Source organism: Taeniopygia guttata, chromosome 5, assembly GCF_048771995.1.
Source record: "Taeniopygia guttata chromosome 5, bTaeGut7.mat, whole genome shotgun sequence".
Taxonomy (NCBI): Eukaryota; Metazoa; Chordata; class Aves; order Passeriformes; family Estrildidae; genus Taeniopygia; species Taeniopygia guttata.
Window position 1 is genome coordinate 14,537,501 of NC_133030.1, and position 24,336 is coordinate 14,561,836.

General features: G+C 43.2%; 1 protein-coding gene and 1 non-coding gene across 9 annotated transcripts in view; one reads left to right on the forward strand and one right to left on the reverse strand.

Moving 5' to 3' along the window:
• Positions 1-5,613: 5,613 nt before the first annotated feature.
• On the reverse strand, positions 5,614-9,681 carry LOC115495473 (uncharacterized). Its single transcript, XR_012056236.1, has 2 exons — positions 9,059-9,681; positions 5,614-6,191 (listed from the first exon to the last, which is right to left on the reverse strand). It is a non-coding gene; the product is annotated as an uncharacterized protein (transcript).
• The window catches only part of LMO1 (LIM domain only 1), a 64,338-nt gene continuing 45,646 nt past the window's right edge, over positions 5,645-24,336 (forward strand). Inside the window, exons 1-2 of one of the 8 annotated variants that reach the window (XM_041716292.2) lie at positions 9,826-10,352; positions 15,556-15,657. In XM_041716292.2, the coding sequence (XP_041572226.1) occupies positions 15,633-15,657 (25 nt within the window). In that variant the 5' untranslated portion in view covers positions 9,826-10,352; positions 15,556-15,632. 8 annotated transcript variants of the gene reach the window in all.

The window sequence follows — 24,336 nt, forward strand, 5'->3', positions numbered from 1 at the left end:
TGAGACCTCCTCATGTGATGCCACCTGCGTTATTGTGGGCTTAATTGCAACACTTTTGTTGTTGTCAGTTGCACTTATTTGCTCTTGAGCATGTCATATTGCCCTGGCGTGTTTTCTTTTTTCAGACTTAACACAGTGCTCCTGAAGCCAACTTAACAGAGACTGCTCTACTGAAAGCTTTCTGAAATCATTCTTAAATTACGATGCATAATCACTTGAAATTAAGTCAATTCAAATGTAAGTTTAATTTGGCACCTTCCACTTAACTGATTCCTAGTGTACAAGAAAAAAAAAAAAAAAAAAAGCTTCAGTTAAGTACTTAAGATGACATTTAATTGGTCCAGAGTATCACACTACTCTGTGTAAAACTCTGTAGTCTTTAAAAACTTTAATCACTTCCTTTCAGTCAGGGCTAGATTTCTTAGGTGTAAAAAAGCTTTAAAGTGGGACCCACCAAGAAATTTGTTCCAAACTCCACAGCTGTCCCTGGTGCTTCTTTGTACCTCTTGATAAGTAAAGGGTTTCTTAGTTGGAAAGAGTTTAAAAACTATCAGGGATGGTTGTTGCTGGTATTTTTTAGCTCTAATTAAATGAAGGCAGGGACGCACCAGTAAATAAGCAGCTGGAGGAAATAAGGAATTCTCATTGCTTCTGAGGAAACCTTTCTAAATGGGCAAAAGGTTTAGCAAGCTCTTTTAGTGCTTTCTGCTTATCCTGAGCAGTTGTAGCTCACTAGGCTGAAACTGGAGTACCAGAGAGAGAAGTGGAAAGTTATCCAAAACTGCTCACTTGTTTAAAAGTAATATATACATTATTGTTAGTCATTCCATGGCATTAGATCCTGCAGCTACATTTCAGTTAAGTGTTCATCCATGGGCATGTTCTCTTGTTTCTTTTTTGGCAGTCATGTTTCTCTCTAACACTATTTTAGTGCTTAGATGGCAAGCTACATTTTATCCATATAATGTTTAATTTAATAAGGCAAAATGTGATTATTTGGGTTAATTAGAGCATGTAAGAACTCTCTGTGTATGCACTTTTGATAGTCACTTTTAAACATGTGCTTATATATATTGATTTATAAATATCTGAGGTATATTTATGCAAATTTGATATACTAGCAATGCAAGGCATTATAGATCATTTGCAAGAGTGGTGCAGTGTGAATTCACATTTAGGCAGTGAGCAGCATTCATTAAATGTCCGTGCTTCAGCTGTGTGCTTGCAGGGTGGTATTTTTTCCTCCAAGGCTTAGCTATTAAATCCACTGTAAAATACTGCAGAGTTGTATCTCAGCCTTTTTAAGTGATCACTTGACTCCAGTGGCTGGTATGGAAGCTAAGTCAAAATATGTCTATTTAAAACAGATGTAGTCATTAGGAGGCCCTCCAAACAGTGCTTCTCAGCTTCTTCTAAGTCAAACTTCTTCTAGGTCAAAGCATCTCCTAGGCAGGTTCAGAGAGGGATGATAATCCCTGTTTCCCCACATGTCAAGTGTAACCAAACTGCTGCATTGACAAGGGGCTAATGCCATAAAAATAGGAGTCATTACTTAGTTATCAGACAAGTTTGTTGCCATTCATGCTCCTCATTCTGTCTCACTCGTGCTCTTTAAATGTGGAGCTAAAAATAAATATTGGCCCTTGCTTATCAATAGGCACAGTAAGGAATTTCACTGCTCTGAATGCTGCGGGGGGTTAGCTTTGGATGGCTGTTTGTCGCACCACATTGCAACAGTCTGGACAGAATGCCACGGGGAAGATCCTTGGGGCTTCTGTGATCCCAGAGAAGCTGAATGCCAGTGCCCAGGGTGAATTTAAGCATGGCATGATGAGCAGGACAAGTGGGCAGTAATAATCTGAGAGAGAGGGAAAGAGCAGAGCCTGAGCAGGGCCTTGCCAGCAGCAGAAAAGATTGCTTTCCACACTGCCCCAATCATGACCTCAGGATAGGGATTTCTGACTGACCCGGTGCCATGAAGCATTAAAAACGCAACAAAATGATCCACTGGGCTCTCACTTCTTGACCTCCCTGTGAGCACTGAAGCTTTTCTAGCTCTCACTGAGAGAATGATATCATTTCTGTAGTTATCTTTACAGCTTTCAGACTGAGTTTCTCACCTGCTTTAAGAAAGCTGTGGCAACCACTACCGTTTTTCTAGTTATTCTCTTGTTTTAGTCCTTGCACTTCTGTCATTTGGTGATGGGCCAGAATAATGTGAAATTATCCAGACAACATTTCAGTTGTCTTTTCCTAATTTGTCATTTTGTTCAGATATCCAACACATTCTTTAGGACTAGGGGCTTTCTGCCATTATGTACAGAGCGTAGACAGAAAAGGAATAGTTTTTCATGGGGAAAGGACGTGGTGGCCTACAAGCACAAAATCTCCTGGTCTGTCCTGATCCTGTCACAGAAATCATCCCCTTCTCTAAGTGTCTAGCATGACAAGGGAACAAAGGCAGTAACTGTGGGTTTGGATATAGATCTGGGTACAGTTGAGTCGTCTTCCCAAAGCACCTCTGTAGGAAAAGCTCTGCATGATACAAGCAGGTGCTGCCACCTGCAAACCGGTGATACAGGTATGTTCCTGGTACCACAGGGCAAGGTCTGGAGAGCATTTCCCATCACCAAGTAAAGCAAACAATGTCTTGAAGCAAAAGTTACCACTGCAGAAGAGTTCCAGTGGTGAAGCAATCTGGGTTGCACCCCTGTATTAACTCTAGAGTTGGTCAGCATCACCCTGCTGCTTGCATGCTGCCCATATTACAGTTATTCTGTGCTGCTGTAGTGTGGAACATTATGATCAGCCTCTGGATGCTCCTAAATTAAGGCAGATCATCGTTGCGTCCTAAGAAACCTCCAGAACCCAGCTGCAGCCGTAAAGCTGCTATCAAATGCAAGCTGGCTGCAGTTCAGAATTGGGCCAATACTTTTAACAGCATGAAATTTTGTTGTAGGCCCTCTGGAAGGATTCTGTAGATGAAACATTGAACTGGAGCAAAATCAAGACTGAAGTCCCCTGTGTGGAAAAACAGGTGAAAAAAGGTTAGCTATGTTTGAGAAGGGGGATGCATCTCTCATCTGTATTACAGATAGAGTCTGATGATATTAATTTGGAAGAGGTGTATCTTTCTTTTCTGTTGGCTTATGTTCACAAATGCATTCTAATGTCATGACCTCTTTTGTCTGAGTTGGCATCAGTGGAACATACTGACCATACCAATCTCATCAACATAATCAGAAAATAAGTTGATATTTTACGTTAGTAATTAAATCCTAAGCTCTACCCGCTTTGTAAGGGCCTGAACTTCTACATGTACTTTCATACTGCCACTGGTGGCTTTTTGTTTGCATTACAGCAGCCTGAGAGCAAACGAAAGGCAAGATCCAAGATAGGAAGGCAAATTGGTTTTGCAAACATGGCAAAGAAAGTGTGTGAAATCAAATGCCAATATTAATGCAAGACATCTGCTCTCTGTTCCAGTTCTGAGCGAAGTAATCCAGTCCTAATTATACACTGCTGTGTCCTCTACCAGCTAAGGAGAATGGTGCAGCCATTCTTAGTACTGGTGTATAAATTTCTTTCTGGATCTGATAGATACATTAGATGCAGGGGAGGCTTTTCATTTTTTGACTGTCAGTTGCTTTGGGTAGCACAAAGACAGGGGAGGAGAAAGGTTGCAGCAGGAAAAGATCAAAATCTTCCAAAAAGGACTCTGCTCCTAGAATAAAAATTTTTCCTAGAGAACTTTCCCTGCAGACCTCAATCAATACTATTCTCATCTGAGTGCACATATTATTCATTAAGAAATATTGGCAAGATGTGCACTATAGTGTATGCCTTCATTAGAGCCTCCACCTGCCTGCTTTTATCAGAACATCCTCCCTAACTTTCATCTTCATTGAACTTGTTTCTGTCTTTGGATTCAGAGAAAAATCTTGTAATTTCACAGCATGGATTTATTTTAAAACAAACAAACAAACAAACACCAAAATATTCATCTCTCTGGTTTATGTATGTGTTTTCTCATCTCACACGCTAATGAATCAAGAAGATTATCACCATTAGATTCAGATTGAACTGGATGCTGATGAATTCAAGTGCAAAACACAGCCCAGTGCAACAGACCCTCCCTAACATTGGAATAGCTGGAATTCCTCTGTTGTGTGTTCAGCTGCCACACCATATCCTTCGTGTGCACCTACAGCTCCTGTGCCAGCAGCCACTTTCCTATGGGGTCAACATTTTTAGATTATATGTTGTTAGAATGATGTTATGAAGACCTGGCAAACGTCATCCATGCCAAGTAGAGGCAGAGTGAGGCACAAAACATAGGGGACACTGACAGTGTCTTAGGTTATTGTTATCATAAAGCAACATGAGCCTGACATTGCATTTTATCTTTTCAGTTCGTGTGTTTCCATCTCCAACTATTCTGTGTCGGTCTTGCCTGATCTCTTTAGTGCAAGGCAGTGAAGAAAGAAACTATCTTATTGAAGAAGGGCATTGAGATTTTTGGACAATATGTTGTGGTCTAGCTCTATGGCTGGGACCCCTGTGTGCTGCTGCAGTTTAAAGAAGAGCTGATAGTGAGAGATGATGACAAGGCACCTCCATGGCTCTGTCTCTGTTCACCCATCCCACATTTGATTAGTCTCTGCTTGACATCAGGCTGGGAGCAATAAGCTCTGATCATAACAGAGTATGTGGCAACAAGCCTGAGAGCTCCATGTGTCACTCCAGAACCAGACACTGTCTCACTGGATTCCTCCATGAAACAACTGAGGCAGATGTAGGGATGCCAGATTTGTTTTTCAGGTCTATCTACTCCTATCTGCTCTACCAAGGTGAGGAATAAAAGGCAGGACCATCTGCAGAACACTGCAGTAGCAATGGACTTTGAAGTAGAGAAGAATATACAGAAAAGTCAATTATTGATCCAAATGAAAGTGAGGAACATTAGGAAAACACTGTCACTAGAGTTTATTCATAAGTTCAGAGCTCTGTTTTTGATGGGATATGTGTGTTAAGGATTCATTTCCACTTAAAGAAGCTGCACAGGCACTGCTGTGTGAAGAGGTGGCAGAGTCAGAGTCCGTGTGTTGGTTTGCCCAGGAAGACTGGGCTAAAGGTGCATTCCTGAACTTTGCTGAACTTCAATTTGATATGGATTGAAACCTTACATCACTGTTGAGACCTGATGGACCATACAAATTGAAGAACACATCTCACTTGAACCTGGGAGAGTTTTGAGAGGTGGAAGGAGAAAGGAGGCTTCTATTGGGAAAGCATGTCCTGTATTTATGCTTTTCCCAGGGAAATCTAGCCTGTCCCAGCTCCGTGTCTGGGCCTCCTCTCGAGCTGTTCACTTGGGTCCTTAGACTTCTCCCTGCCTGTGTTGGTGCAGGGCAGCCACACGCTGGCAGATCTGCAGTGTGTCGCACCCAGCCTCACCTTCCAGCAGTTTGTACCCACTCACAAAACCTTCCTGATACCAGTTTATCAAGCAGAAAGAAACTTCATGTATTCCATTGCAGCTGAGCTGTTCTGGACATGAGAGGTGCAGAATCTGCCCATTAAACATCTTATGAAACAGAAACAGTCCAAAAATTCAGGTGTTGCAACTTTTATTTTGGAAAAAAAAAAATTCATTTTAACTTTTTCCTATGGAGAGCAGCAACACAACTTCTGAATAACTAATTTATCCACTGTAAATTTCTCTAAAAGGTCATTACAGATTGTAAAACCTAATGGCTTAAATTTTCAGTCTTATATCATAGTGGTAAAGAACTTACTCTCTAGAGATTTTATTTTTGAAGCTTTCCCATTTTCTTCTATCAAAGGAAATGCTGTATTTTTAATACACAGTTTTCTTTATTAAGGGAGAGATTATATTTATGAAAATATTTAACAATCATTTCACGTAAAACATAGTAACAGAATTGAGTGATTTATTTTCACAATGCATAGGCAGAGAAGTAGAGCAAGCCAGAGTTTAGAAATAATTGAGGTCTGTAGATCTCAGGTATGTATTTAAGTGATCTTTTGAACTGCCACCCGTGTTCTGTGTGAACATAACTTTTCAGAGTACTTGTGGTTTTCCTCCTTTACAGGGCTGCTGAATTGCAGTATGAGGTCAGGCCCATGGTCACTCTCTTCTGACACCAGCAAGGTAGGTGCAAGTGATTCTGAAATAGGTAAAAATAGAGATGTTTTGTAGCTAATTTAGTACAGACCTGTGCAAATAGTCTCAGTTATTTGTGTGAATTCAAGAAATAAAACCCATGTGTCAAACTGGCAGATAAAAGTCTCATCTGCTGAGAAATTTGACTATGAAAACAACTGCTAAATTCTCCATGTGCAGGGTAGTCTTTGGTATGGCCTGGTGCTGCTTCACTGTGGGATTCTGACTGTCACATGTGACTTAATCTCCTTCCTTTTTTATTTTGATTTTTTTTTCTAATCCTGTCAGCTGAAAGATAAAAAACATATTCACCTTCCTGATGAAACATTATAATTCCCAACACTGAAACATTAACCAAGTCCTTAATTAAGAGAGACTGAAAGTAGAAGAATGCTTTTATGTCATCAGCTGGTTTTTGCTCTAGTCATCTGCCTCATTCAAGCATAGGATAATATGAAACCTCATGGGTCTGCTAAAGGCTTAAGTATACTTTGGACTTTGCAATTTAATAAGAATGGGGTGTTGTTCTTAAGAAACTTCATTTTCTCTTGCTTGTGCTCAAGCAAAAAGGAAAAAAGTACAGGCAGCTAGTGAGCACAAGCCTCAAGTTAAACCCAAGTCTGAGGCCAAGCTCTGGCTGCACAAAGGTGTGTTTATTCCTGCTTTCCTCTTCCCTCACGCACTAGGAATAGCAGGAATTAGTATTAGACCAGAAACTTTCCTGGGCAGAGCACAGCTGTTCCCTTTTTTCTGTAGTTCCTGCAGTATTGAGCGTGATGGCTTCTCAGAGCTGCCTAGCCAGGGAGTGATGAGGCACCATAACTGAATGAAAACCAGTGCACATCAGTGATGAACTGGCACCCCAGCAGCAGAGTTGTCTGGTCCTCCTCCAGCAGCGAGCTGTTTTAGTGCTTTGTTCCACAGAATGGAGGGTTGGGGAGCTGAGGCTTATTCCCAGACACTGATCTGTGTCAAGTTTTCCCAGTAACTCGTTATGGGACCAGTTGCTTACACAAGTGCTTTTTAAAGGAGTAATCTAGCTGTTCTTCTCTAGTGTCAAGGTACTAAAAAAATAAGTGTGATGAAATTCTTTGTATGAGGCTTTTAATCTACTGGGTGAAAGAGTCTCAAAAATTACTGAAACTTTCTCACTCCTCTGAAATAACTCTCTGAGCAGATATAATGGAAACAAACTCAGGACAATGCTTCATCACACTAGAAAAAGTAATTTACGTAGAGTGGGGACCTTTACACTAGGGCTTGTCTCTTCACCTTATTAAAGTTGTAAACCTAAAAACGGCCATGACTGTAACTGCAGGATTGCAGCAGACTGTTCAAATTGCAGGATTTGTGTTTGGGAATGAAATGTTTTGGTGGTTTTGGTATTATTTTTCTCCCCTTGTGTGATGCTCTCTCATGCGCCTACACAAGCGCAAAATTCTCCCTTGATTTTTCCTTCCAAGTCCTTTTCAGGCCCAATGACCCCACTTTTGTCGGCTCAAGCACAAACATAATTTCTGAAGAACGATATCAAAGTCAGCCTCTGTTTCCTCAGTTTCTTCCTGTTCTACCCTTGGCATCCCAACAGTGACCTTGAGCTCCAGTGCACGCAAACTTCTGCCGCCCAGTAAGTCTGTGCTTAGATTAAACCACACTATCCCTGTGGCACGCTCAGAATTAAGGCTCAAGAGTTGCATACCAAGATCTTGAAATTCTGGCTTTGCACTCAAAAGTCCCCTTGGCCACAGTGAGAAAAGGAATGGGCTCAAGGACCAAAAGCACACTCAGGAATGAGTTGATGCACGATGCTCTCCAGGGTCAGCATTCTCCAAGTGCTGCTGTGTTCTTTCAGAGGAGGGGAAAAAAAAAAACCCAAGCCAGATTCATGGCGTTAGAAAGACCAAGTTCCTGTGGGTGCAGTATGTGCCACAAAGTGGAAATTAAAAACCAGAGTTTCACAGGGTTTGTTGTGTTACAAAGCTTGAAAGCATTTTTATCCTTATATGTGTGTACTCACAGAAAAACATACTGCACTAATAAAACAGAACTTCATGTTCCCAAGCATATTTATTGTTTGTTGCCAAGCAGTCTTAGCTGTGGGTCTGTTTGTAGGGGTGAAGAGGAGGTGCTTGTGGGATTTTTGACCCCCTTGGCTATAGGTGATATGTACAAGGTGTGCCTTAAAGAGAATGGGTAGAGTTGCCAGACAGGCAAGTTTAATAATGGGTATCTTGACAGGGGTGAATGTGAAGGGAAACTGAGGACGTGACAGTTCCCATGAGATGGTGTGCAGCACTATCCCCCCTGAAATCTACCAAAAATTGTCTGTCTCCCGTTAAGGGGAACCAACCTGAAGAAAAGTCCAAAAAAACCTAAATAAAAGCTAATAGATGAGCCGAGCTAATATTAGTTTCCTGATATATAAAGCCAAATGGATTAATGGATCAGCTCATGCATTGCCTAAGGAAACAAAAAGAAAATCTTCAATACTTCTGTGCACATTGAGGACATGAACAATATGGGTCTTTAGAAGTAAAAACCTAATTTGGGGGAATCAATTACTACTTCTTTTTTTTTCTTACCCTTTTTTTTTTTTTCTTTTTTAAATTTAAAGGAAGTTCACTGAGAGGTAAAACTTGGGTAACACGCCAGCCAGAAGTCATGCGTCTCAGACACCACAATGATGGTCGATCTCGGTTTGCATCAGCCTTGCCCAGGCTCTTTTTAGCATTCCAGCTTCAGCTAATGGAAATCAAGCCCATTATGGTAAACGTAGGAAGCAAGTACATTAATAGTGGGCACTGACATTAATTCAAATGGTAAACAATTCAGAACTGTTCCCAGTACATACGAGATTATGTATCATCTTACCTGCTGCTTCAGAGGGCTGCACCTTTCATGGGTTTTTAAAGTACAGAAGATTGTCTGCCACAGAGTTTTCTGCTTTAGTAAACTATTCCCAAATTCTGCTTCGCTCCCTCTCAGTCCCATATACTTTTCTTTTTTGTTTTGGATGCGAGCACTTTCACTCCAGAGCTGACACAGATTGGCAAAGCCAATCTGTTCCTTATTTTAAAAACATAGATGCAGACGGGGCAAGTTTAGCAAAGGCAAGATGTGGGGGGAAATCTAACGTGAAGGTAGAAAGAAAAATTGAGCTTATTTATACAGTAACACGTGTGCTAGAGTAATGCCTCCCTCCCTCGGCTAGCGCTCCCCCATCTTCTCTCTCACACACGTATATACACACACACTTTAACTGTGCTTTTGTGTTTTGTCAGAATTAATGAGAAAAGTTCCCTTGCCCTAGGGGTAATTAGTGTCCTTGGAGTTAAATAAGCTAATACTTAGACACCTCTGGCACAGGCAATTATGTTTGTGTATTGAATAATTGATTCAAAGAGGGGGGGAAGGGGCTGCTAATCAGATCTGAGCATAATGAATTGATTTAATTAACAGGGGAATCTGAGGGTCCCTGGGAAATGTGTGCATTTATTCAGCAGCAGGAGAGAGTGCAAAGCACATAAATTGAGAGAGAGAGCGAGCGAGGCAGGCGGCAAGTGCTTTTGCTTTCAGTGATAGGTTCACATCTTTCCTCCCTCCCACCCCCCCTTCCTTTGAATATAATTTTAGATTTAGAGTGAAATCAAGAGAAAAGCACTTTAGAAGCCTGGAAAGCTCTTGCAGTGGCAACAGCAAAGGGGAGAGAGGTTGTGAGCGATCACACGCGATTACATTAAGACAATTTTTGACAGCGCAGGTTGGGCAAGGACGGAGCAGGGGGAGCAGCCCCCGATATTGGTCCTCCCTTACCTTTTTCCTCTCTCCCCCCCTCTTCCCTTCTTCTTTGATCCCTAAACTGGCACTCGAGCTGCAGCGGCGGGGCCGGGGGCGAGGCGGCTGGTGCAGGAGCCCGGCTCCAGCTCTCCGGCGCCCAGCGCGGCCGTAGCCCGCCGCAGCCCCGCTCCAAACTCGCGTCCCGGGGCAGCGCCGGGGCGGCCGCGCCGCTGCCCCCGCCTCGGCAGCGCCCCGGTGCCCGGCCCGGCGCCTCGCCCGCCCCGGAGCCCGGAGCGGCGGCTGGAGGGGGAGCGCCCCAAGGAGCCGGAGCGGCGGCGGCGGCGGCCGCCCTCGGCGCCCGGGACAATGGTGCTGGACAAGGAGGACGGTAGGTGGGACCGGGGCGCGGGGCCCGCCGCTCCCGCTGGGCGCCCCGGCGGCGGGCGGGGAGGCACGGACGGGGGACGGAGGGAGGCAGCGGGGCCGGGGAGCTGCCCCGCGCCGCGGCACGGCGCTGCCGCCCGGCCTGTCCCGCGCACAAAGGGGGCCGGGGACGCCCGGGACGGCGGCCCCGCCGCAGCCGCGGGTCGCTCTCCGCGGTGGCCGGGCCGGGCCGGGCGGGAGCCGCGGGTGTTCCCCGCGGGGGCACGGCAGCGGCCGGCCGCGGCCCCGCTGCGTGCTGCGGCCGGCCGGGGACGGTCTGACACTGCAGCCCCGGCTCCGGGCCGCCATCAGCGCCGGTGGCCGCGGCGCGGGTCCCCGCCGGGCCAGCTGCGCCGGCTCCCGAGGCCGCGGGTGCCCGAACGCCGCCCCGCGCTCCCGCTGCGGGCAGGGCGGCCCTGCCTGCTTGTGTAAATGGCCACAGAACGCCCCTGTGCCGGGCTGGCGGGGGCTCCAACTCGGAAAAGTGGATGCCAGGCTCAAGGGACAAGTGGGAGATGCTCTTTTTTTTTTTTTTTTTTTTTTTTTTTTTTTTTTTTTTTTTTCCCTCCACTCTACCTCTTTTCCTTCCCCTCGTCTTCTGATCTGGAGTTTCTGCCTCAGAACGGGGAGAGCCTGCCCGCCGCGACACCGCCGAGCGGGACGGGGCACGGAGAGCAGCCCCCGGCTGGCTGGTGCGGTGCGAGCGGCCGTGCGGGAGGGGGCCGGGCGCTGACAGCCGCAAGGTTAAATGCTCTAAATGCTCGCTGCTCCACAGAGGTGCGTGGGCAGGGAGCTCGCTGCACGCTCGTCACATGCCTCTGGGCCCTCGGAGAATCCCTCTCCCAGCATCTTTTTTTCCTCCAGTTGCTTGAAGCCCTCTGAAGCAAAGTGATGTAGTGTTATTAATGGGGTCTGGAGTGCTCCAGTGGAAATCACATGTGTTGGAGAAGAGGGAATGAACTTACCTAACTGGTCAGTGAGAGGTAACAGACTTTCCTCATCCCTCGCCCCCTGTGCACTTAGGTAAAAAGACTGAGTAATGACCGAGGAATTAAACACGGGTAATTTCTTACTGGTGTGTGGAACAAGGTTTGTGTTTCTCTCCGACCTCACTTTCAGGGGTAAACCTGCGTTGCAAGAGTCCCCTGAATTTTGCTCAGCTGCTGGAGGAAAAGGGAGGAAGGGCTCTTAACATCTCTATTAATACCCCTTAATAATAATAACCGGGTGATGTCTTCATCCCGGTGGCTCTCTATCGGAGGGTGCCTGCCAGCCCGCGTCTGTTTCCGTGTGATTGACAGGCTGCCAGCAGGATGCTGCCTCCTTTGCCGGGGCGAGAGGCACAGGTGAGCTGCGAGGAGAGACCGAGATCTGAAGAAGGTTTCCTAATAGGGCTGTTTGGGCTCTTTCAAGTGTCTCAGACGTACTCATTAAACACGAGGAGCTCGGGGCCGGCCTGACGGTGCTGTAAGGAAATGAAACTAGAACCCTTGATTATCCAGACAGTTCTCAACAGCCTCCTTCCAGGAGATTTCATGAGTGGCTGTGTGTAAAAGGGAATAATGGTGGTGGGTGGGAGAGGTAAAGAGGAAATTAGTGCGGGATGCACTTAAAAAAGGAGAAAAGTAGGAAACAAATTGATGAGAGGGATGTGAAGATCAGAGCAACAAGGTGCAGTGATGCCTAGGAATCTCCTATGCTGCCGATGGAGTAGTTATGCTCAAGGAGAAATTATGGTCACTTTTAAAGGTGTCCTGGAGAAACAGGGGACAGAAGGTGAGACTCAGAGAAGAAACTCGTTTTATGAAGAGGTCATTTTACCTTTGTAAGTTTCTTTCTGCCTGAGTCAAATGGGCTCCACTTGCCCGCTCATCTATGAATGTTGAAAGGGGATGCTGGACCTGCATAGGTTACAAATGGACTAAAATGGAAGCTTTTGCTAACTAAACCAATTCCTTTTGAAATCAAGCTTGAATGAGCTTGTTAATAAAAATGGGTCTGTTTCACTCCCATAAATGGCTCTTTTTCTTTCCTTTTATTTTTCTTTTTCCCAGAAGCCGGTCTGAGTTTTACCATCTAAAAATCCCAGCGTTGTGGCTACTATCCAATTCTCCCCTTGATTTAAGAGACTTTGCCATGTAGAGTCTTTCTTTGAGGGGTTTTCTTCTTTAGTGGTCTCTGGCAGCGGTGGGGGTATTCATAGTTATTACTGCATAGAGAAGGCAGGATTTCAGGATTACCCCTCCCAGAAGTCCTGGTGCATCGCAAGAAGGACACTTGCTGCCTTGTAGATATGAGCCCCTTGCTTTTGCATCCCTGAAGGGCCACTTGGGAAGCTGGGCCATGGCCACTGGCCTCAGGGGCAGCTGCCCACTCTTTCAGCTTGGCGCCTTAGGGCTGTGTGCCAGCCCCAGTGTGACACCAGGATTGCCCCAGTGGTGCGATAACCGCAGATTTGTGTTTCCACTGCGGGTTTGTGAGCAAAAAGCTTCCTTGGCAAGCACGCTCTGTGGTGCAGAGAAGTAGTAGAGACTCAATAATACTTTTCTGTGGGTCTTCACAGATATCATTGAGGATGAAGGGGCAGACTGAAAAAATAACAACAATAATAATGTTTCTGACTTGATGTGTTGTGGCATCACGTCAAGTTATGTCAGGGAGGTAACAGCATTTTGTATGTTTGAAGTGACATAATAAAGCTTGACTGATGCAACATGACTTGATATTAGAAAATACTGGTTCACAGTGGAACTCTGGCAGGTATCTTCCCCGAACAAATGTTAGCAACTGAGAGAAGAGGGACGAGAGGGGTGGGGGAGAGAAAGGTTGAGAGAGAAGAACTTCAAGGTTCTCATTTTAGTCAGTTCCACTGTGTAAATCACAGCAGAATTTGCTGTGGGCAAGCCAACCTACGCAGCGTGCAGCGCATTTATATATTTCAAGATAATGAGAGTTAAGATATTTCTGAAATACATAAATGTTTTGATCGCAAAGACCAGATTTCTGCTTAAAAAAGTAAACTGACATCAGGTAGCATGATTAATTCCAACAGATTGTGTTAATTGTAGTTGACTTAAATTGCTGTACAAATGTGTTGGGGTTAGAAAACTTTTTTTTTTAATTGTTGGTGTGTGAAATGAGTAAGCAGATAAAGTGTTTAAAAAAATCTGTTTGCACAGGGACTAATCCAGCCTCTATGACATGATGGAGCAGTAAAGGAATAAAATGTACATTGATCAGCACTGCATATTTTTTCATGAGTGCATTATGTCTGCTAGTTTGCTCTGCTGCAGAAGTCAGCTGTGACAGACAATGGCTAACTTAACTTTTATCAAAACCTTGCCTTTCTTGTAGTTACCAAATAGTGGAAGTTGAAATGTACCATATATTTTGCAGCAAGTCTGTCCTTTTTGAAGGTGGCAGGGTTGAAAAGTACACAGACAGAAAGATGGAACATTTTTGGAGTTCACCATTTCCTGATGGAGGCCAATAGTATATTGGAAATGGTGAAGTGCCTCAAATCTAAAAAAGGCTGTGGTTTTGTTAGTTTTTGCTTGGATCCTTTTAACTATTAGACTTTAATCTTTGGGATAAAGTCCTCCTCCTTTCTAGCTTGTGACACTTCCTAAAAGAAAGTGATTATTTATGGTGGTTTCACTCTTACGCTAAAATACGTATTCAGCACTTGCAAACTAGTATCACTAGGAAACAGGAGTTGTTGGAAGCACAAGATGAAAACAGCTCAAAGTAAACCAATACATTTAACATCAAATATTCTCAAGGACTGTTAGGATTAAGTATTGTGAATGAAGGGGGAAGGAAAAGCCACTTCAGCTGGGGATAAGGAATCTAATTAAAAATCGGTATTAAGGATATATAACTTGATCCCGCTATCATGCTCTTTAGAGTACCGTTGTATCAGTTGTAAAGGGGAGGAAGAAGTATCATTAAAGCAGAAATGAAATGTTTTCTCAGATTAAAAGACTGAGATGAGTGAAACGGTGCTGTTGATCTTGGTAGCGAAGTGTCTGATCCCGCAATCCTTGCGAGAGCCATTGGAGACAACAGATGACTTGTCTGAAAAAGGAATGAGTTGCAGGATGTAGGATAAAAGATGTGGGCCCCCAACTTGTCGCTTTATATTTGAGCATTGATGGCATTTCTGAAAAGCGGAGCAAACCTGTTAAGGGTTTGTATCTTGTTTGATTAGGTACATTCATTTTAATATCGACCTAGTGAAAATGGAGCTGCGTTCTCTGGCGTACACCCTGAAACTAATACCGACGCGTGAAAACAAACCCAAAATGTTTGCGCAGAAAAATTAGTATCAAGTTTTAGGTCACCAGAGACGTGTGAAACACAGCTGGGAGGGAGCAGCGGGGCTGGCGTAACTCAGCCGCGGAGAGTTGAGAGCCTCTGACCTGCCCGAGCTGCTGCGTGGCGCCAGACACAATCCCCGCTGGCAGGGAGCGGGGCCGGGGCAGGGCCGGAGCATCCCCCGCGCATCCCCCGCGCATCCCCCGCGCATCCCCCGCGCATCCCCCGCGGAGCACAAAGCGGCGGCCCGGCGCAGGTGGCCCCGGCCGGCGGCACCTGGGCGGGGGCCGGGCGGGCTGCAGGTGGTGCTGCTGAGCCGGGAAGCCGCGCTCCGCCAGGAAATCCCGGCTGGAGCTCCGGAGGGGGCCCTGGGAAACGCGTGCATTTATTCATCGCAAGTGTGCAATGCTCACCAATTGAGAGGCAGAGGCAGCGCCGGTCGGGTTTAGGTATTCTAGCCTCTCCGAATGTAATTTCGGATTTAGATTCAGCTTAAATCCAAAGGGAAAACACTTTATAAGGCTGAAAGCTGTGTAGTTGCAACTGCCAGGGTTATGAGCTATCAAAGGCAATTACATTAAAATAGATTATACTGTGTAAATTGAGCCATTTAGAAGGTGAGAACTAAAGAAACAGCTCTGATCCCCCTTCTTTCTAAATTGCAGTTTTAGTTCCTTGCAATTCTGAGGCACAAAAGTAGGTGAGACTGCTTTTGTATCTGCAAAGTGCTTTATTTCTGAGTGTAATTCTAACTGAGTGCAATCTAGGTTAAAAGCTGGACAACTGGGTAATTAGAGCTCACTTGCTGCTAGAGGACGATCAGCTGTACCGTAGCTCATTTGTGTTCCCAGAGACTTGCTCTCCTCTCCCCTGAGCGGAGGCTGCTGGAGAAGAAGCATCTGTGCCCGGACTTTTCTTGATTGCGGAGATGATGGTGCTGGACAAGGAGGACGGTAGGTGGGCTGAGATTGTGTAAGCCTGTGCTCGGTCTCTTCTGTGTGCTGCTAATGTAGAAATAAATAGTTTTGAAACAGATGTACGCTGTGCATTTCAGAGCTTCTGATGTTTTTCTCTTGTGTAGGTAAAAGCATGCTTGCTCTTTATTTTATTTTTTTTTTAATCTCATCTCTGACATGATCGGACAGCCAAGACGGGTTTACCCTGGACTCTGTTTGCTGAAGGACATAGCAGAAACAGCTTGTTATTTTTTTTTTTTAATATCTATGTAGATTTTTCTTTCTGCAAGTTACTCTAATATATCCATTTTAGCCTGTTTGTTTTAACAGCTTTTATTGTAAATCTAATTTTGAGATTTTTCTTTCCCTTTCATTTGCATGCCATTTAGGTCTCTTTAATGTGCGCCTTTAATATCTATTTCTCACAGCTTTTCTTCATAGCTATAAACATAATGACAATAAGCTAATAAGCCTCTGTGGCAAAAAAAAAAAAAGCGTTGGTTTATTCTAAGAATTTACTTCCTTCTTTTAATAGCAGAAGTGGAGGTTCATTTGGGATGTAATTTCATGAATGAAGCTGAAGGAGAGCTTGACTGATTTTAGGACTTCACATACGCTTATTTTTTTAAGCTGACTAGTCCTTATCAGGATGCTTAAGGACAACAAATTGATGTGAGGAATATCAGTATTAGTTAGCAGCCTGAATGACCTGACGCTATCTTTTGCACATTGCCTGCCAGGGTGTGCAACTTAACTGCTCAGTCATCAGTAGTTTCTGGGATGAAGCTGGTAAGTTCCATCAAAACTTTTTAACGAGGTCTTTCTTTTTTTTTTTTTTTTTTTTTTTTTTTTTTTTTTTGCTGAGGCTGTTTTATGGCTTAGGTCTTCCCTCATAGCTTGTACACTGAAAGCAAGGATTAAAACTGAGGCAGAGCAGAAGGCTTCTGCGGCCATCCACATGGACTTCCATCCATGGCGCTGCCTCTTGCAAGGACCTCCGCCTTGGTGGCACGTTGTGCGTAGAAAGTGGGAACCGCGTCTTATTTTACCAGGCATTTCTACCTGTTATCTCCTTATTTCATTCCACCTGTATAAATGGATAAAGTGGACCATGTAATGGATTTACCCGATCTTTTAAAATTTATTTCAGGAACCTCTTTAAGTGTTAAAAAAATAAGGTCATAGGCTGTTGCCATTCGAAAATAAGAGAAATTACTGAGTATTTCTAAGACTGTAGACAGGAAATAGCTTTTTACAGGGAGCACAAGAGCTCAGAGAAATTGGAAGTTGGGCATTTTGGCAGTAGCATTGATTTTATTTGAATATATATATTGCTTTTTAAAATATTTATGAGAAAAATAACTTGTAATTCAAAGTCACTTACTTTCCTGTGTCGGAGTCATGCTAACTGTGTTTTGTGACTAGTACTGAAAGCTGCTGAGTGCTATTAAGTTGAAATTATATGATTTTTATTCCACAACCCATATCTCTTTCCTAGTATTTTACAGCTGAATTAGTACTGCACTGGAGAATAATTAGGAAGGCTTGACTATTGAAAGACCAGAAGTCTTCTACTAAAGTTTCTCTTCCCTCTCCTTTCCTTGCCTCCCAAAAAAGGGAGTGTTTTAGACCTAGCATTTTGAGTTCTTACCTCATTATAACTTTGATTTCTGAAAATCTCCCTCTGGCATGTTCACGCATGTAGAATTTGAATCTAGTTTCTGGGATGGTTTTGTTTCATGAAGCATTTGGGACATTGTGGGATTTTCACAAAGACTTGACACCTTTAAAATACAAGACAAAGCAGAAATGCATCATTTTGAGTGGCCTATTGTATGCAGATTCAATCAGATTTGGATTAAGAGTTGACCAATGTGAGATCAAAGTCCCTGTATAAATTGTCACACCCTTCTGAATTTATTCCATGCTAATTAAGCTGGCATCTCAAAACTGTGAAATAATCTTATTTGTGGGGAGAAAAAAACTTAAATCATGGGCTTTATTTCTGTTAAGATATTGTAAGTTCCTTTGTTAACGCAGTAGTACTTGAAAAAAAAAAAATTGAGTAGACGTGGAGCATCTGTTACACATCTTCTAGATCAGCTTTGCAGTTGACTGGCCTGTGGATAAAAGACACACTAAGTGCTTGAGTATTGCTTATGCTGGGAAAACAAATGAAGCTAACAGGGTTTCAAAGGCTTTGAAGCAGTGTCACTCTCAGAGGTGTTCAGTTGTTTTCTTTGGCAATATAAGTTGAAGCAAGCTGGTTTACTTTATTAGAGGCATAAGGCTACTCTTGTAACCTTCCTCTGACTAAGATGAATTTGGCTGACTGACCTTATTTCTTGCTGGACCACACGTGTTGTGCTGGGTTTGGGTTTTTTGGGCTTTTTTTCCCCCTCCTTAGGATTCATCTCTTTTAAAGGGCAGCAGCATTTTCTGTATTTTGTTAAATCTCCCTTTTCAATTTGTGCCTCCCTACAGAACTATGTTCTGCTATGATGGAGCAATGCAAATCAAGTAGAATAGCCCAAATTAATTCTTCACATTGGCGGCAGTATGATTGCCTGCATGGAATCAATAATGCATCATAGAGGGATCAAATTTTGGAGTATAATGTGTGAATAATGCTTGACACAAAACAAAAATTCAGTCATCATAATAGCAATTAGGAAAAAGCTGCAGCTTATCCCAGCTGTAATCTCTGCTAACAATGAAGCACAGCCTGGTAATCAGCATGTATGGTATGAAATGCACTAATAGAAATCACGGCTCTTTGTTATGTGTGTGGGGGGTGAAAGTTTCCTTTTCAGCTAACTTGTGCTGTGTTAACCAGACATGGCATCCTTCAACCAAATTGTGGAGTGTTTGTGCACTTGTGAAAACACTGATCAGCTGCATGTTCATCCCTACGTTTGCATAGACAGGAGCCCCACAAATCACGGATCCTTTGTGTTTTTGAGCAGAACTCTGATTAAACAGTTCACAAGAGTAGGCTGAGAAAATATCTGAGGACTCCATTAAACATGTATCTTGGTTTTATATTGAAAGAAAATTTCAGTTTCTTCAAAAACAATAGGAAAAACATGGATACTCAGTGGTTGTGTGCATTGGGGCTGGAGAATGGGTCTAAGGTTGATGGGAGGTATTTAGAGCAATGAATATTAGGTAATTGGAAACTGGACTTGTGGCAGCAGTTGGGTTCCCTGTTGTGTGAGAGCCCATCTTGTCCCACACAGAAGGTAAAAAACCACAGCATTTGGAATTGGAAAAGCAGATAAATGGATTGTATAATGGCAGTGACAGGACTTGTGCCCCAGCACCCTGGCCAGGACAGCAGGTCTGTGGGCTGGCTTCACGAAGGACTGTGCTAGCTGCCATATGGAGGTACCTACAGATAGGTCGATGGATGTGGAGAGACACCTATCTCCAGCAACACAGGTCCAGGCAATGCTGTTCTGAGGATAAAAATCATGATGCACTCAAGAATACAGCAGGCACAAACTGTGCCATGCAGGAAGAAGAGCTGTCCTGCGTGCTGCTGGTGTCTTTTGTTTTCCTTTGAGCATACCGTGCTCAGGTGTGCCTGTTGAGGAGTCATGCAGAGAAAGAAAGGGAGATGGTAAGGTGGCTTTTCCTCACGTGACATGGAATTTAACTTTTCTGTTGCCTAATGTTCCTGTCTTTTTCCATTTTATCTCCTGTGCCACTCTACCTTGGACCTTCTCCGTGGACCACCAGTGTCTAGCTTACCATGTATGAAGAATCCCTACACATCTTCCCAGTCATCACCTTATTCAAAAGCTGACCTATAAAGGTTACCAAAAACCTTATTTTTGCCTATTTAGCTGAGCTATCTGTTGGGTGTTTTGAGGGCTTGATCTTCACACATATGAGTTTGGTGTGATTTTAGAGGTTTGGTCTGGCTTTAGTTCATAACACAGTGTCCTTTTGTGAGTCAGAAGTGCATCAATGGATTAATATATTCATGAAGAGGAGATAGAAAGTTGTCAAAGAAATATTCTAAATAAAATTGGAGCACATTTGGCAGCAGAACTTGAGACTCGGTTTGGCCATAAACGACCAAAAAACCATTTGGACTGTTTCTCCAAGGCTGACCAAGTGTGGAGCTAGAGGCAGTTCTTCCTGGAGGTGCCCTCTGCCCCTGAAATGGCAAATATGGAAGCAAGGCAGAAACACGGGGTAGTAAAGTAATTGCCTAAACCTATTAACGGAGTGGAGGCTACTGTAGTTGGAGCACTGATAACCCAGATATCCATTTAAAGAAATCTCACCCTATGGGAAGGAGTGAAAGGAGGTGGCAGGCCTAAGGGGAGCAAACTGCTTTGTATAGGAGTATGGCAGGCAATCAAATAGTTCCTAGTGTTTGTTCAGATGAGATAGCTAAGGATCTGGGTAGGATGTCATCATACGTCATCCCCAGATGCTGTTGACATGTGATAATTGCCTGGTTGACATAACAAGCGTTGAAACAGTGTAAGGACATTTTTCAGCTTGGATAATAGGGCAAAGGAAGCAGCTTGTTCTTGGAAATCAGTTTGCTCTAATTTTGGTTTAATGCAGTAGAAAGTGTACTTGATACCCTGGCAGCAGAACATAATTTGTCTTCTTTGGAGTTAGTGTTAAATTTTATTATCTTTCATAAATACAATGTGAACATGTCAGCCTGTTTGTCATAGCCATTCCAAAAATGCTCTCTTATGGTAGAATCTTCAGAAAAATTCCTTTTAAGAGCAGTGCATTATTAATAAAGTAATCCATTAGGTCTGGTGATAAAGGGTCACAGCAGAGTCTGAAATACGTTTCTTAAATGGTTAAGAAATTTATCATGGTTGGAGGATTAATTGATTTCATTTGGAAGCTTTCTTAAGGTTTGCAAGCATTGTGTTTAGGGATGGTTTTATTCTCTTTGGAAATGTGCTTTGCTGCTCAAAGTTTTGCTTTGCTGTCATTAGCATGAACATTTCTGCTAAAGGCAAACTGTTCTTTTAGCATTATGACTGATTGCATCTGCGAGGAGTCCTACTTAGGTAAAGAATATGAAAGTTTATGGCAAATAAAGTATTGTACTTGAAATCAATTCAAAATCAGAATAATGGTATCAAGCATTTAGTGTTGCAGTACAAGAATAAAGAAGGCACTGCAGAGGCTGCTAAATGCTGAACTATAAAACTGCAATGGGTCTATATCTTTTGAAAATTGGACAGAATTGTCATCATTTAGACTACCTAGACATAGTTTTAAACCGTGTAGAAATTACTGCCCCCAACTTCAATAATGTGCGTAACTGTTGCCAGGGAATGATTTATTCAGTGAATGTAGCTCCTATTCACTGAAGACTTGGGGGTGGAGGGAAGGGCGTTTCAAAATGAAAGTTGTTCACTATTAGATTAACATAATTAAACCTATCTGAGAAGAATTCACCACAGCTACTGTTTTTTTTTAGTTCTCTGTGTGCGTGTGTGTTTTCTCTGTCCTCCAATGGGACTCCCAAGCCCAAGTTTCCAAGCACAATGTGGGGTGCTATCCATGCAAACAGATGCTCAACTCTCCAGTGAATGTTCCTGCAAACTACTCTCTACTTACATTCTGTATTGAAGCAGATAATGGGTGCTCGTGTCCAAATTTAGAAGGTTTTCAAGTTTCATTGAACATTTTCGAATTCTTTACACCAATGTTCAGAGTTCCTTGTGTGCTAATCAGAATCTGAAAGGGTGATTTAGGCAGTGAAAGTATTATTTGTCTTCTTTTTAAACAATTGATATCAACAGTTCTAGTTTCTCTTAAAGAAAAAGTGGATGATTGTTGCATATTCATGACTGAACTGCAGAGAACTTGGACCAGAATTAAACAATTAACCCTCTCGCCAACATCCATTTGAGTAGAAGCCAGGGATGTTCCTACTTGGTTTATTATGGATCTGAGATATAGAAATGTATTCCGGAGGACTGTGTTTCTAATAAATAAAAAGGCATAATGAGAATGTAACTGGGAAGGAAGACAAAAGCAGCCATGCTTTAAATTGTTAATGATGGTGCCAGTGGCTGCAGCTTTACCACAGCTGTTTAAATTGATCAGCTAGTGAAAATGTTTTGTTTTGGCATTTTCCCTGCATGTGCAACTCTTTCGAAGGGACTTCTGGAAGCTTTTCAAAGGGGAATCATGATCTTTTTTTAAACTAGGCTTAGAGCACCAGAGTTTCCAGTATTTTGGAATCCAATATTTAAGGATGCAGTTCAGTTTTTCTTTTGTAAAGTTTTTGGCTGATGAGCCATTATTTCCCCTAGATTTCCTTTAACACTTATTTCCCCCTCCAAAAATACCACAAATTACTCCCTACCCATAAAAGCTGAAGCAATAGCATACTTCATAGTTGTCCTTTTTTCTTTTTTTTTCCCCCATCTCTATTTTACTGATGCTACAGAGTTTGATCAGAACAGTAGAAAGGGGCTATGTCAATTTGCTATGCATCTTTTGGTCAAGCATCCAGTGTGAAATTGTTCTATAAAATGTACTTTTTCAGAGAGAACTCGCTCCTAATTTCTTTCCTAGTTGGCGCTACCTTGCAGCTGAAGTGGGTTAAGCCACATCTCTTTATCGCTCGTATCCTTTCCTTCCATTCCAGAGAAATGGGTATACCTTTCAAAAAGATGCCATCTCTTCAAAGCAGGTAGGGAGGAAAAGATTGGACTTTCTGTGTGTTCACAAGTGATGTGGTAGAGATGTTTGGGCAGAGGACTGGCTTGAGCTGGTGAGCCTTGGTATCTTTTCCAGAGCACCTCCTGCCTTGATCTCATGAGTAGGCCTGCCTGGGACCTTGTGTGCATCCTTTTCCTGACATTCCTGGTGGCAGGTGACTCCTGGTCAGGCCATGCCTTAGATGATGTTGAGCAGCCAGGTTTCTGTGTTAATGTACTTGCAGTGAGGGTGGGTACTGAACATTATTCAGGATCCATTATACATTTATCCTTATACTCCTTTGTGGAAAATGATTTCTGTAAGTACCCTGTTACAGTTATGAAAGCCTAAATAAGCATCAGTCTCAAACCCTTTGACCTGTCTGCACAGAATGGAGATCTGTTTTGAAAAGGACTCCTTTATATCTGTTTTTACTCCATGCCCTTCCATTCATTTGCCTATACAAAGCAATAAAGGGTAAAACCAAAGTAACATAAATTGGTCTGTCTTCCTGAATCCATGTCTCGCTAATGTACCCAGATTAACTCAACTGTAAATTGTCTCCTTTGGATGTCGTGTCTTGCTAAAAGTTTCCTATATGATTCATGATTTGGATTGCTTTTAACAGCTATTGGCTAAGCAATATGGTAAATGTACAAGGTGATGCAATTGGCATTAGTGAGAGGATGCACAGGAGCATGTAATGCAGTCAATACTACATTAACTACTGATGCCCAATTACAGAAACTGGAAGAGTGGCTTTTAGGAGCATTAGGACTTGCAGAAGAGCTGAGATCACCTGCCGCTCCTTGCCTAAAAGCTTCACCCTTTATGCGCTGGGATCAAAGCAAACATTTAGTTGCTATTTTGTCATGTATAACAACGAAGGTATTCCCCCCCCCCACCAATACCCTTTTTTTTTCCCAAAAAGTGTCACACTGATGCTTTTAGCACATGTAAAATCCTACCTCTATATTTCAAACCCCTATTTCCATCTCCTGGGGCAAGACTTTATTTGAATAAAAACTCTTTAACCACCTTGCATTTATTGTTCTCTGAAGCTCACTATTTCAGCTAGTTTTTCTTTTAAAGAAATACTAAGTGATATTTAGTGTCTTATTTCAGTGTGCCAGAGCGGGCTCCCCATTGCTCCCCCTAGCTTCTTTCCTTTTCTAATCTGTATGTGATTGTTTGTGACCTCAGCTGGCTCCAAGTCTCTAAAAAGTGTTTTAAAATACAACCAGATACCACATAAAACAGGATATTTGAGCATGCAACCTTTCTGCAGTCCACATTCAAATTAAGCACACATTGTTTCCACCACTGCTTTTAAACCCATTTGCAGGAGATGGCAAAGGACCACATTATACTAAAAAACAGTGCATACTTTCAGATTGAGCTGTGTGATCACAGCTTCTAAATCTATTTCAAAAATAATGAGCAATGTCGCTGTTGCATGGCAAAGCTAGCAACCCACAAAGTTCCTCTGGACTTGGAGCGAAATGGGAAATTAAGCAGCTCTAAGAACACTGAAATATTTTAATATAAAAGACAGCTGGCAGGTGGCTTATTGCTCTTGTTGCAGCATTTGTCTTTACTTCCAGCTATGATACTTGGCATATCACTGCTGCTTTTAATCCTCAAAGCATTTTGCAGTACTGAGGAATTTGTGCACCCCAAGTGATCATCTCCTAGAACTCAAGCCTGGATATCTGGGGGATGTGCCTGACCCCACTGAGGCATGGCTGGACTTTTGTGTTTTAGCTGTGCCTGGCTTGTTCCTCTCTGCTTTCTCTTTGCTGGGTCCGGGTCCCACCTTGCCTGCTGTCCCATGCTGGGTTAGGAGGTCAGACCTCTACAGAAGAAGGGAGAGAGAACTTCTGGATCTCCTGGGACGGACAGAGTGCTATTGAAGCAATTGCTCTCCTTAACTCTTTTGGGGGCAGTTTTATTGATTCCCCTCTCAGTTGGTAATTT